Here is a 15287-nt window from a genome sequence, read left to right on the forward strand (position 1 = left end):
AGAAGTCCCACGTAAGTGTCAAGTGTAGACAAGACAGGGCTCTGAAATCACTGAAGTCACTATTTGAGTTTCCAGTTGTCTTGAAAGCATCATATCTCTAGACCTAGGCTATATAATTGTGATTCTCATAACTATTGCAATATATTTTGTTTAATAGTCATATAGTTTCTGATAATGAAATGTGTTGGAAGTCGCTTACCTTTTCTTCATCCATATTTGTGTTTAATTGCTCATGTGACTTTCCGTTGTCTGATGTAATCGATTATGATGGACAGTAGGAAAAACTCCTCCTGGACATATTAAAATGTCATGTATGTTGTACATGACGTTATAGATGTGTGTGTGTTGATGAGGCCCAATAATTGCTACCTATCATTTATAATAACGTTTTGTCTAAGCATCTATACGAATGGTGTGCTGGTATTTAAATAAAAACAACAACATATGTTTAAATAATGCCAAACAAGATAATATCCACATGACCTTACTTCAACCGATAAGAAAAAGCTAAAGAGAGGAATTCACAAACTATTGAGAAGTAACCCCGTTTCCAAAGGTTTATGCCTCCAGTGCTTTCCTTTAGTTTACGTGACACACCAGAGAGGGGTCACACCACATTCATTCAGTGAGCTAAAGGCAAATGGAAAGCTCTGCTCCATACCACGGGAAAAAAAATGTGCGTGGCAAAAAATAAGAATTAAGAAGAAATATCCGACATCCGAAGAATATAAAGCAGTTAGTTAGCTAAATGATTGTGAGAAGCTAAGCCAAGTAGTTCAGAAAATATTCAAACCCTATCTTATGGCGAAATATTGTTTACTGGCCAGGACAGCTTGCCGTGATGTTTTGTTGACAATCAATGCATAACATTTAAGACGTTAAAACCACGTTTTGCCGCACCTGCTAGCTAGCTAATTGGAAAGTTCCCCAAGTGAGTGAGGAAATGGACCCTACATCAAGATTTTCAGGTTTGTTGAATTGTTGTTTTATTAATGTAGAAATAGCTAGCTAGCTAAAGAGAGAATGTAAGGACTGACATTGTACTTTCAAACATATAACAACATTGTTTACAACTAATTGTATGACACACCAAAACAGTGGAGTGTACTGACAGGAACTTCCACCTCTGATAACAGGTGCTGATCTCACTCTATCCTCCCTACATCTCCTGGTGCCACCACTACATCTGAAGTCTGCTTTCATGTGGCAAGTGGCTCAGCAGCATGACATGATGCAGTATGGGAAGCTGGAGGAGTTTGTGACTGGTAACTAGAGATGGTTCCGGAGCTGCTGACCTTAAGGCAGAGGGTCCATCTCATCCTGGGACTGAGAGTGAGGGTGAGATGGGTGGAAGTGTTTAGGGTGGAGAATGGTGTAGGGTCGGGGGTGAAATTCAGACTTTTGTTCGCCCCTGGATCTCAGACATGGGATGGTGACCGAAGATCGCTCTCGTCACAATTTCCTGAAAGCCTTGTATTCACTCCTTATCAGTTACATATTTGACTCCTCAGTTTGTCTCCTCAGTATATAAAATACATACATCTCCTGTTTCAGCTTGTTCTTGAATTTTGTGGTGGTGTGTAGTCTAACCCAGCTGGGTACAAAACCATCCAGCCCCACCTAGACAGAATCCATTCATGCACAATGCGTGAGGTGGTACTTAACCTGCAATATGTGTAACACACACCAGTCTGTTAAAGGCAAGTCTGCTTTACCTAGTTGCAGATGTTTGCAATTGTTTTGTGTGTGATTGCATATTCAGAGCAAAGATAAAGAAGTGGAGGCATCAACAGATAAAGAAGTGGAGTTGGTCCAAACACTGCTAGAAGAGGGAACACTTCAGGTGAGATAATATCTAATGTCTAGATCATGTCACAAATCCTTGCTTCAAAGGACTAGAATGACCTTGAGGGGAATATTGAGTATGATTTGACTACTACTTACGGTACGCCTGGGTTTAAACTACATAATGACTCTATCTCTGTGTTGGAGGTGTTCCCTGTGCAGTACAGCTCTAGGTATGATACAGCGCTGCAGATACTGGTGTGGCAGTTCTTTGACAGACTGGAGGAGATGCTGCCAGTGCTCAACTTTACACAGTACTGATGCCACTCACAGGAGGTTGGTGACACCATAATTGGGGAGGACTGGCTCGTGGTAATGGCTGGAGCAGAATAAGTGCAATGGTATCAAACAGGGTTTCCATGTGTCTGATGCTATTCAATTTACTCCGTTCCAGACATTATTATAAACCGTCCTCCCCTCAGCAACCTCCACCCTATTAGATCATCTAAAACATGTCGACATTCATTTGTAAACTTGCTTGACATGTAGGTAAAAAATATATATTTACACATAAACATCCGTAACATCCGTATATTTACAAATAAACATCCGTAAGTATCAACAGAGGAGGGGTCCTGTGGGATTGGGCTGTGTTTTTCTCCATTCTTCAGGCATGCTTATGTAACCGGTGTGAAATGGCTGGCTAGTTAGCGGTGCGTGCTAGTGGCATTTCAATCGTTGACGTCACTCTCACTGAGACCTTGGAAGTCGTTGTTTCCCTTGCTCTGTGGCTTTTGTGGAGCGATTGGTAATGATGCTTTGAGGGTGACTGTTGTCGACGTGTGCAGGGGGTCCCTGTTTCATGCCCTGGTTGGTGCGAGGAGAGGTCCCTGGTTCAGGCCCTGGTTGGAGCGAGGAGAGGTCCCTGGTTCAGGCCCTGGTTGGAGCGAGGAGAGGTCCCTGGTTCAGGCCCTGGTTGGAGCGAGGAGAGGTCCCTGGTTCAGGCCCTGGTTGGAGCGAGGAGAGGTCCCTGGTTCAGGCCCTGGTTGGAGCAAGGAGAGGTCCCTGGTTCAGGCCCTGGTTGGGGCGAGGAGAGGGCCCTGGTTGGAGCGGGCCCTGGTTTAGGCCCTGGTTTGGGCGAGGATAGGTCCCTGGTTCAGGAGCTGGTTGGGGCGAGGTGCGGGCCCTGGTTGGGGCGAGGAGCCGGCCCTGGTTGGGGCGAGGAGCTGGACCTGGTTGGGGCGAGTAGCAGGCCCTGCTTGGGGTGAGGGGAAGGCCCTGGTTCTGGCCCTGGTTTGGGCGAGTAGAGGTCCCTGGTTTGGGAGAGGAGAGGTCTCTGGTTGGGGTGAGGAGAGTTCCCTGGTTCGGGCCCTGGTTGGGGCGAGGACAGGGCCCTACCCCTACTGACCTGGAGGAGTGTGAGCAGTCTGTCTCTGTCCTTGACCCTGACCCTGACCCAGAGCATCTGAAGACACTGCTGCAGCATCATAGACATCCTGGGCACCTTAAAGAAGGTAAGGATCCCTGTGGTAAATGCTTGTGGGGGATTCTCCTGAAAGAGAATAGCGTTAGTAAGCCGGTTGGATTCTCTCTTTTCCAGATGTTCTCTTCTACGATTCTGATACCATCCTGTCCACGTTGTTCCTCCTCGTTCCCTCACTGGAGTCTAAACCGACCCAGAGAGGTGGAGGAAAGGGCAGGGTGAAGACAGTGATGTGACGACAGAAGGGGGGAAGAACAAGGCTGGTGAGAAGGGACAGCAAGAAGTCAGCGGGGAAGATGAAGACACCAATGAGGAAAGTGATGAGGACACTAAAAGACTGGAAGAGGCTGGGAACTCTGGGCAGCAGAAACGGCCATCATCAGGGGCCGTCAATGGTATTGAGATTAAGGACAGAATACTTTGCATAGATACTGAGTATACAAAACATACTGACCTATGAAAAAAGCTATGATTTCTTATTGATGTCACTTGTTAAATCCACTTCCATCACTGTAGATAAAGGGGAGATGGGTTAACTTATTTGGGACTGGGGGGCAGTATTGAGTAGCTTGGATGAATAAGGTGCCCAGAGTAAACTACCTGCTATTCAGGCCCAGTTGCTAATATCTGCATGTTATTGGTATATTTTGATAGAAAACATTCTGTAGTTCCTAAAAACTGTTTGAATGATGTCCGTGAGTATAACATAACTCATATGGCAGGCAAAAACCTGAGAAAACAATCCAACCAGGAAGTGGGAAACTGAGGTTTGTAGTTTTTCAACTCGTGCCCTATTGAAGATACAGTGGTCATATTGCACTTCCTAAGGCTTCCACTAGATGTCAACAGTCTTTATAACCTTGTTTGAGGCTTCCACTGTGAAGTGGGGGCTCATAAGGGCTGTTTGAGCCAGGTGTCTGGCAGAGTGCCATGAGCTTGTGACGCGCGTTCACGTGAGAGTTAGCTTACGCTCCATTGCTTTTCTACAGACAAAGGAATTCTCCGGTTGGAACATTATTGAAGATTTATGATAAAAACATCCTAAAGAATGATTCTATATTTTTTGTTTGACATGTTTCTACGAACTGTAGTATAACTTTTCGTCTGAACTTTCGCATGGACTTGCCTGAGCGTCGTGATTTTGGATTGTGTACTAAACGCGCAAACAAAAAGGAGTTATTTGGACATAAATGAGGGACTTTATCAAACAAATCAACCATTTATTGTGGAACTGGGATTCCTGGGAGTGCATTCTGATGATCATCAAAGGTAAGTGAATATTTATAATGCTATTTCTGACTTCTGTTGACTGCACAACATGGCGGATATCTGTTTGGCTGTTTTGTTGTCTGAGTGCTGTACTCAGATTATTGCATGGTGTGCTTTTTCGGTAAAGCTTTTTGAAATCTAACAGAGCGGTTGCATTAAGGAGAAATATATCTCAAGTTCCATGTATAACACTTGTATTTTCATCAACATTTATGATGAGTATTTCTGTAAATTGATGTGGCTCTGTAAAATCACCGGATTTTTTGGAACTACTGAACATAACGCGCCAATCTAAACTCAGATTTTTTTGTATAAATATGAACTTTATCAAACAAAACATACATTTATTGTGTAACATGAAGTCCAATGAGTGTCATCTGATGAAGATCATCAAAGGTTAGTGATTTAATTTTATTTCAGCTTTTTGTGACTCCCCTATTTGGCTGGAAAAATGGCTGTTATTGAATTTCTCACTCTACTCCGTAACTAAATGTAGTGGACAGTTTCTATAACTGCACAACAGTTTTCTGCATATTTTAAAACTAAAATTAAAAACATTATCTATCGTCTCATCAGCTGCTGACGACAATCTGTAATGGAACGTTGAACTCAGCCATTTTACTCTCCTGTGTTTTTGTACCTGCAGGACAAGCTAAAGCCGAGCCCCCACAGTCCCAGGGCTTCTCCTGCTCACAGTGTCAATTCTCTGACAGGCAATGGACTACCCTCCAAGAGCATGTCAGGAAGAACTATCTGAATGATGACAGCAGGATCCTGGGCTCTGGAGAAGCTGGAGCTGAGAACAACTCTGCCTGTCAGTGAGAAAGAGAACTCCTCAGCCAAGAAGACCATGGAGAACAGGTACATTTGTTCCCAGTGTGGGAAGGGTCACAAAAACTAATCTGACCTGAGACACATTTTTTTAAACCTTTATTTAACTAGGCAAGTCAGTTAAGAACAAATTCTTATTTTCAATGACGGCCTAGGAACAGTGGGTTTAACTGCCTGTTCACGGGCAAAACGACAGATTTGTACCTTGTCAGTTCAGGGATTTTAACTTGCAAACTTTCGGTTACTAGTCCAACGCTCTAACCACTAGGCTACCCTGCCGCCGATATGAAACAGTTCACTCTGAGGCAAAACCGTTCCATTGTGACCAGTGTGAGAAGAGGTTCCAATCAAATGTGGCTCTGAAATAGCACCATCGAGTTCACACTGGAGAAAGGCCATACATTTGCTCACATTGTGGCAGGGGCTTTAGGAACACAGAGGTCTTGAAATCACATGTACACACTCACACTGGGGAGCGACCTTTTGTCTGTTCCATCTGTGGGAAGGAATGAAACCAACAGCGAATACTAGTTCTTGTGTACCGTTTTTGGAGATACTGTTTCGTACCTCAGGTGCCTTGTTGGTGCACTCATAAACACACACGGATGAACGCCCCAAAAGTTGTGAGCATTGCGATCTCACAATATATCGGCGGATGTTCTCCTGCACAGTGTGTGCTTCACCTCCCACAGCGATCTTAGCAGACAGAAGCGAATTCATACATGAGAGAAACTTTACATGTTCACTGAAAGTACGGGTTCATCGGGAAAAAGCCACATTTACAGGTTTCAGTGAGTAATATCAGTATGGTCCACCGCCAGTCACCAATCATCGCTACAACTCCGAAACACAACCCAACCAAGCTTCTTAACACAGCGCACATCCAACCCGGAAGCTAGCCAGGTTGGAGGAGGAAACAGCCGGGTGTGTCCTGGTCAGTGTGCACTGCGCCCGGCCCGCCACAGGGGTCGCTAGTGCGCGATGAGACAAACCCTCCCGACCAAACCCTCCCTAACCCGGACGACACTAGGCCAATTGTGCGTCGCCCCATGGACCTCCCGGTCACAGCCGGCTGCGACAGAGCCTGGGCTCGAACCCAGAGTCTCTGGTGGCACAGAGACTCTGGGAGGCAGTGCCTTAGACCACTGCGCCACCCGGGAGGCCCTCTAGAACTATAGTTTGACCACGGAACGTGACTTGACAAAACCACCATATCATATACAGTTGAAGTCGGAAGTTTACATACACTTAGGTTGGAGTCATTAAAACTTGTTTTTCAACCACTCCACAAATTTCTTGTTAACAAACTATAGGTTTGGCAAGTCAGTTAGGACATCTACTTTGTGCATGACACAAGTAATGTTTCCAACAATTATTTACAGACAGATTATTTCACTTATAATTCACTATCACAATTCCAGTGGGTCAGAAGTTTACATATACTAAGTTGACTGTGCCTTTAAACAGCTTGGAAAATTCCAGAAGATGATGTCATGGCTTTAGAAGCTTCTGATAAGCTACTTGACATCATTTGAGTCAATTTGATGTCTACCTGTGGATGTATTTCAAGGCCGGCCTTCAAACTCAGTGCCTCTTTGCTTGACATCATGGGAAAATCAAAAGAAATCAGCCAAAACCTCAGAAAAAAAATGTAGACCTCCACAAGTTTGGTTCATCCTTGGGAGCAATTTCCAAACGCCTGAAGGTACCATGTTCATCTGTACAAACAATAGTAGGCAAGTATAAACACCATGGGACCACACAGCCATCATATCTCTCAGGAAGGAGATGCGCTCTGTCTCCTAGAGATGAATGTATTTTGGAACGATCTCAGAACAACAGCAAAGGACCTTGTGAAGATTCTGGAGGAAATGGGTACAAAGTATCTATATCCACAGTAAAACAAGTCCTATATCGACATAATCTGAAAGGCCGCTCAGCAAGGAAGAAGCCACTGCTCCAAAATCACCATTAAAAAAAAGCCAGACTATGGTTTGCAACTGCACATGGGGACAAATATCGTACTTTTTGGAGAAATGTCCTCTGGTCTGATGAAACAAAAATCGAACTGTTTGGCCATAATGACCATTGTAATGTTTGGAGGGAAAAGGTGGAAACTTGCAGAACTTGAAGAACACCATCCCAACTGTGAAGCATGGGGGTGGCAGCATCATGTTGTGGGGGTGCTTTGCTGCAGGAGGGACTGGTGCACATCACAAAATAGATGGCATCATGAGGGGGGAAAGTTATGTGGATATATTGAAGCAACATCTCAAGACATCATTTAAAGCTTGGTCACAAATGTGTCTTCCAAATGGACAATGACCCCAAGCATGCTTCCAAAATTGTGTCAAAATGGCTTAAGGACAACAAAGTCAAGGTATTGGAGTGGCCATCACAAAGCCCTGACCTCAATCCTATAGAAAATATGTGGGCAGAACTGAAAAAGCATGTGCGAGCAAGGAGGCCTACCAACCTGACTCAGTTACATCAGCTCTGTCAGGAGGAATGGGCCAAAATTCACCCAACTCATTATGGGAAGCTTGTGGAAGTCTACCTGAAATGTTTGACCCAAGTTAAACAATTTAAAGGCAATGCTACCAAATACTAATTGAGTGTATGTACACGTCTGACCCACTGGGCATGTGATGAAAGAAATAAAAGCTGAAATAAATTGACATTTCACATCCTTAAAATAAAGTGGTGATCCTAACTGACCTAAGACAGGGAATTTTTACTAGGATAAAATGTCTGGAATTAAGACCTGATCGGAAGACACGTGAAGGATTCCTGGCAATGTTTTTGTAGAGATTTTGTGTAAATGTCTATTCCTCATATTTGTTAGACATTTTGTCTTGAAGGCTTTATGAGCAGCATGTCAAATAAAGTGGTCCCAGCTTTTCTTTAGTTTGTAAGTGTCTTTACTGAATAAAGAACTGATCATTGAAACACAACAGGTTACATTTACTCCTAAATGATCTGCAACTGAGTGTTGTATTCCTGTTAGTCTGTATCCCACTGTCTTCCATTATGTTCAGCTAAGGACACCATGGTTACTGTACAGCTGCAATGTTTATTTAAAGGCTCACACACCTGCCATGAAAATACGCTGGGAAAGTGGCCGCCTTCTGTGCCTTGTAGTTTTTAAACGTTTCAGTGCAAGAAGTACAAAAATAAAAAATTCTGTCGCTAAGGCATCAGTAGATAATCCACAAAAACGGTATCTTAAATGACTGCGTTCATGAATTCTATGATATCTTGAATCCCATTCAAAACTGTATTGGACATGGAAGTAAAACGGAAGAGGCGGTCACTTTCACAGCGACTAAATATTTTTTCAATCCACAACAACAGACCTTTGTTCAAATCCATGCGTATTTAATACCTACATATTTAAATACATAGTGTACTTTCAAATACACTGGCCAAATCAACTACTATGATTGTCTACCAATGGTATTTCAAAAATATTAATCTATTTTCAAGTATAACTAAGCATTACAGACAGATGACCTGTGGACATTTGATTTATCTGACAATGCAGGTTATTGGTGAGCAAGGGGAGCTGATAGGGGTTCGTTGCTGTTGGACTCATCTGACATGCCATCGTCCTCAACTGAGGAGAGGTCAGGTTCCGAGGCCAAGTCTGAGAAGGTGAAGTCTGGTACCTGCCAATGGAAAATGCAACTAAGTCCAACAAATTAAACAGCCTAATGGTAAGACTTAAGACTACAAATAAATACAGGGAGGGTTGCATCATTCTTGCAAAACCTAGTCCTGTAAAAACATACCACTACTGTTCAGTTAGTTGAATCACTCAACTCCATATCCAAGATATCTCAATGCATTACACACACAATTCACTGAAGCGGAAGATGGGTGCGACAATGTATAAAAACACCAAATTCCATTTTCTCATGCTTTCAAACCGGTGTATTTTCAAGGCAGCAAGACAACACACAGATATATTAACCCATTTATTAGACTTGTATAAAGATGAAAGCATACATGGTTATGCGCTAACATGAGTCATAGCATAACATAACTACTATATGGCAAGTTATGATTACAACAGGATATAAAATGATGTCAAAAACAACAGTATCAAAAGCACTGTGCTGCATAAGACAAGGCATGGGCAAATGTAGCAAGATTATTGAGCACACATGGAGCAACATTCAGTCAGGATGCCTAAATATTGTCAAACAGTATATCAACATTTATTCATCAACATGCTGAATAAATGCAGGCTCATTCGTGTGACTCAGGGATGTTTGATGAAGGAATAATACTATGGGATATGATAGAAAGTTGTTAAACAGGCAGCTAGTGCTTAGAGTCCATGGATTTCATCTCCACCTCTGCGGGGGCTGGTGTCTTCTGGGACGGGGAAGATGCAGCGGTGTGGGGTGGGGCCAGCCGGGGGTAAAAGGGACCTACCAGCCAGTTGAGGGGTGTGTTGTTCACCAGGTAGTCCATGACGTCATCCAGCGACTCCTTCATCTTGTTCAGCTGGGCCTTGCTGCTGGCTAGAACGCCATCCGACAGGTCCCCGAACGCCGACGCCTTGCTGAAGCTGGAGTAGATTTGCGAGGCAGAGTGGCTAAGGGACAGCGCCTCCTCCTGGATGTTCTGTGGAAGGCCCTGCAGACCAGAGACTAGCGCCAGGCACGTTGTCTGCAGCTGCTGAGTGAGGGAGCGCGCCATCGCCAGGGTCCTCGATTCTATGTTCTGGGGGAGAAATGAGGAAGTCCATTTAATGAATCTATGTTCACATTAAAATAGCCTTTCGCCAATGATTAGCCAAATAAAATAACTGAAATATGCAATTTAGATGCAACCTGCCAGAGGGTAGATGTACAATATGACTTGGCTAAAATAGTATTTTATGAGACTTTTCTTTGGAACGTGATCATTACCTCTGCCTCATTGCCATCTTCTTCATTAGACTTCCACTCGACCAGGGAGCTCAGTTTGCCTTTCACCTTCTGGTTAGCGCCGTCAATATTCTTTCTGGCGTAATCAATCTAAAAGGGTTGGGGAAAAAATATATATAATGTTCCATCCATACAAAAATTATGTTTGTATTCTGTCTCAGTGTAAAACGAGTCTCATGAGATCTATAAGATCTTCATTTTCAATCATTTGAAAGAAAGGTCATCTCCTCATCCTCTGAAAATGTCCACATTCTATGGACAATTCAAGTTCTCGATTTCCACAATTTGATGTCACTCACCAGGTCCACAGTGTGGTTGAGCTGTGAGATGGACTCCTGGCTGCGCTGCTTGGTGTCTTTGATCTGGGCCAGGGCCTTGTGGTACGCTCTCTTACGCAGCTTGGTAGACAGAGAGCCCAGACGAACATAGTAGTTAGGTGCATCCTTGGCCACGTCGAACCCTTTCACCGTTTTAGCCTCCATTTCTGTCCAGATGAAAATAGGAGCATGAAATAAAGCATTGCATTACTTTGAAAGTTTTGTGTAAAAAAACCTCAAGCGCCTTATAAAATCACTATTGTAATCATAATAAATGCTGACCTTGTATGTGTTTTGAAGTTAGCATGCAATGTGAATATTTTCACACATTCTAGGAAATGGATTTATGAGTAATTCACTTTCTAACAGAGTCCATTGACAACATTTATGTTTTGGATTGTAGGAAAACATTGTGTACAGGATTATGCCCACTGAGCCACAAGTTAGAAGCCTGACACTCACCCAGCTCGTCCTCAGTGCGGGGCAGGTACTGGTCCACCAAGCGCTCAGAGGTGGTGAGGGCCGTCTCCATTCCGCTACTGACCATCTGGGCCATGCGGCTCTCCATCACCGTGTTTACGCTACCACTGACCGCAGCCCGGGTCATCTGCACGCTGTCCTGCACAGCGCCCCTGGTCCGGTCCACCGCGCTAGTCAAGGTGTGGGACACACTGTCCTTGGCCCCCGTGACGGTGACAGACATCACGTCTTTTGCACCGGTCACTGCATCCTTGGTGTTGGCAACAATCTAAACAGGAATATTTGGATTTTCAGTTTATCCTTAATTTAAAAAGTGAGATCACATCGAGGTTGACATTGGATTTTCAAGTGAGCCCCGTGCTTTAAATGACCTCTAACTGACTAGACACTTTTTTACGACACAGGGAGAGCCAGATCCAAATGGGTGACCCGTCACTGGTTGTCACCCAGGGTACGAATCATTACTCCTCCCTCTACGGTTGGCCTCCCTGACTGGCATGCGCTTGATTCGCTGTGAAGTGTGTTGTCGCGTTGCCAGTCAGTGCTAAGTAAAGACTGGGCATTGAGTCATCACATACCTGCTCAGAAGGCTGGTGCAGGATTGGCAAGGTCTTCTCAATCTTATCCAAACCTTTACAGGCCAGGTCATTGGCCATGGCAACTGGGGTCAGAAAAAGGCAGAAAAGAATGAGCTAAATGTATCACATTCAAGGTTGGGAAGGGAGAGTAATAATTTGTATCACTACACATAAATACATACAAAAGAAAAAGTCTTACTGCTTCAAGGCAAGGCCTTACACATTACTGGGTAAAAGGTCATGTTGTTGAGCAACAGCTCAGAGATGACTGGCCAGACTTCATGCTCCTTACAAATGAGGAAGTCGGACTCGATCTTCTCATCGTCACAAAAGGCTTGGCAGTTCACCTTTGTATTAGTAATAAGCATGTGCTTATTCTGGCATCTCACAATAGAGTATTTTATTCTGTTTTTTTAGGTCTCTGGATTTTACCAATGAATCAAACAGATGAAACTCTATGTAGGTCTACATTAGTGAAAGTATACCAGGTTGCTATAGATTTGGAGATGGCTAGATTCTTACTTTGTGGCTCCAGCTTGCCGATGATGGGCGCTGCACCAGTGAGGGCCACAGTGGTGATGGTTCGCACCCCCAGCTCGGCCACCTCACACATGGACTTGAGGTAGGGGTGGTTATCCTTGGTGGTGCAGTAGGCACTGGACACCATGTCATAGGTGGAGCTCACCAAGGGGAGGCTGGCCACCCTCTCAACCACATTCTGGTGACAGTTGAAAGTGGATGTTAGAACACTCGGTCAACAAAATATCTCAAGTACAAAAAAATACTAGGTTACAGGTTGCTAAGGAGGTTAGGATGAGCAACCCAAATCATATCCACTGGAGGCAATTAGCAAAATAATGATTGTGAATCCATGTCTGGGATACTGGTCCTGCCTACAGTAGTATAGTGTAAAACGGTGTAACTTGCTAGGATTTTTCACAATACTGGACAAGAAAACACAGAATCAATAAAAAAAAGTAATTATCAATGCCTCTTGAACATGTTAGTTATTTGAATTTGTGTATGTTATATTCTGCTCTCATGTTTTATTTTTCGATACTTTAGTCCCAAAGTCAAACCTGATTATTGACGACTTCAACTGACTCCATGTCTGCAAACATAAGCAAGAGGAGAAAAGTAAATGTTATACAAAATTAAATCAGTCGTTTCATTAAAAAGATAAAAAGAGAACTAGTTGATTATGATTATTTTCTGCTGACGAGACGAATTAAACTATCTACCTCTGTATGTTCTGACATACCCCACGACAGCATACACATTAGTGCAAGTGATATTGATTGATACAGTATAGCAAAGGTTACAGCAGCGCAGTCAAAATCGAAAGATGAACTCTCACGTTCGGACAGTTTTCCACAAAACACAACCACCGTCACTCATAAGCAGCCTATATAATAAAAACTTTGAAAAATGTACCTACCAAATCTGTTGGGTAACTTTGGTAAATGATGTTCCCAGCAGTATAGTAACTCACTCTATATCAGGTTTGATTTGACAGTGAACAGACAGCGTCCGTATTTATAACATCTGCTTCTCGCGAGATATTGCTCATAACTTGACGTGGTCGCCACTAAAAAATCTAGGGCAAAGGTAACGGGCACGAACTGCCCTGCATCACTTGAGAATAAATGATGTCAGACATACATTGTATGTGCTTTATACTTGATAGTCAACATCTAGTGTATATCCCATAGTGATATGGTCTATTTATTTCAGTGCATACAATGTCATAACTTTCTGCTGTTTGGATTCTATTCTATGCTGGTTATGTTCAGAGAATATCTTTGAATCATAGTCCCTAAAAGCAGGTGCTGGCCATTTTGGATTATATCCCGAGCAAAAAGTCCTAGGATTCCATAGACTGACCAGCTATTTAACCTGGATTTTACAGTACTTGAGTCTTTACAGTCATGGGTGTCAGAATAATGGATACTTTTATCACAACGTTTAGGTTGTATGGTACAGTCATTGGGCCCTGGACAGTGTACCTATAATTACAATGCCTGTAATTAAGTGTAATTCATCTTTGGGCTGAGTCATCATGCCATGTGATTTTGAAATACTCAATACTTTGGTGTTACTCAATTAATTATTCCCCAGTTGGCTATTATTTTTGGCCATGCTCAAACGTCTGGTTTAAATAGATATTGAACTAAGATACAGATATTTTCTACATAACTGAACTAAACCCCATTTCCTTTGCCTTTTATAAGCAGGGAGGTAGTGGTAAAATAAGATACATTCTGAACACAATGTGTAAATAGGTGGGCATAAATCAATCAACAACAAAAAAATGTAACCTTTACTTAACAAGGCAATTGTCAGTTGAGAAAAATTGTTATTTACAATGACGGCCTACACCGTCAATTGTGCGCCACCCTATGGGACTCCCAATCACGGCCAGTTGTGATACAGTCTGGATTCGAACCAGGGTGTCTGTAGTGATGCTGAGAGGCAGTGCCTTAGACCGCTGCACCCTTCGGGAGCCCAAATGATCTATAGTAATAGGTGGTTAACTCTATTCACAAAATAAAAAAGTGGGTAAAAACAAAGTTTACACTCCACTACGTCACTGGTTATAAAATGTAGGCTAGAACCTTCCAATGACTAAGTGACGTTTGTGATTACTACACTGTACTGGTGTGAACTATGATATGATCACATAGTGTATTATAATCCATAATGGATCATCATATCATTTTAATTGCTCAGCATGATGTGATGATGACAAGCAAAGTACAACCTATGGATCAAGAACAAACAATGAATGTCATCACTTTTTTTCATTCACTTTGTGATGTCACCATTGTACTAGTAGTTACTGATGTCTTGAATCTTATACTATAGGTGCTCTAGACCTATACATATCATAGACAATAAGCGATATTTGCATTTGGAAATATTAGGAAAGTCTAATGCAGCTTTTTGTGAACAAGTTGAAGTTGTCTAGCAGCAATGCAAAATCAATGTGTAACTTTGGGTTTTAGTCACATTGGGTTTTGTTATTAGGCCTAGGCTATGTCTAGCATGTGACATGAGAAACTGACAAGATGATGTATTTGTACAGGATGTGGTAGGTTTTGTAATCCCAACTTTATATAAATGTTTACTCAATGTTGATTGATAGTGAAATCAGCTCCAATGGCCTGTTAAGTGTTATCAAAGTTCAATGTCCTATTTTGACTTCCTTGACTGCGTCACAGCTTTACAGTTTAAAGTTAACTCTCTCGCTCTCTCTCTCTCAATGTGATTCAATCATGTAATATGAAACCAAGCAGGTAGTACGATTATGATTGTGTTGATAATGTAAGAAACAGGATATGGCTGCCTCTGTGTGGACTTTTTGAGACATTGCAGGCTAAGATTGGAAATGCTTTTGGATTAGGGTCCACTCACTATGTACTGTATTATGGGCCTTATGCCCAGCGATGCATTAATGGCATAATGGAATTGATTTAATATAGGTTGAGGTCACTATGACAAATCCACAGAAGTATATTGAGAACAGCCCAGATATCAATGTCATAAAGTCTGTCACATCCAAAGAATTTGTTCCAATTCTATGATCACACTCGTGGAACAAGCCTAA

The 15287-nt window shown here is 42.7% G+C and overlaps 1 protein-coding gene across 1 annotated transcript; it reads right to left on the reverse strand.

Moving 5' to 3' along the window:
* Positions 1-8421: 8421 nt before the first annotated feature.
* LOC139379044 (perilipin-2-like) lies at positions 8422-13284 on the reverse strand. The gene is made up of 9 exons (XM_071121782.1): positions 13119-13284; positions 12760-12791; positions 12203-12398; positions 11681-11763; positions 11085-11370; positions 10605-10789; positions 10288-10395; positions 9809-10099; positions 8422-9036 (listed from the first exon to the last, which is right to left on the reverse strand). Exons 2-9 carry the CDS (start codon positions 12787-12789, stop codon positions 8914-8916), a joined length of 1302 nt encoding a protein of 433 aa, XP_070977883.1. The 5' UTR covers positions 12790-12791; positions 13119-13284; the 3' UTR covers positions 8422-8913.
* Between the last annotated feature and the right edge of the window lie 2003 nt (positions 13285-15287).

The sequence above is a fragment of the Oncorhynchus clarkii genome, chromosome 21 (assembly GCF_045791955.1).
Source record: "Oncorhynchus clarkii lewisi isolate Uvic-CL-2024 chromosome 21, UVic_Ocla_1.0, whole genome shotgun sequence".
NCBI lineage: Eukaryota > Metazoa > Chordata > Actinopteri > Salmoniformes > Salmonidae > Oncorhynchus > Oncorhynchus clarkii.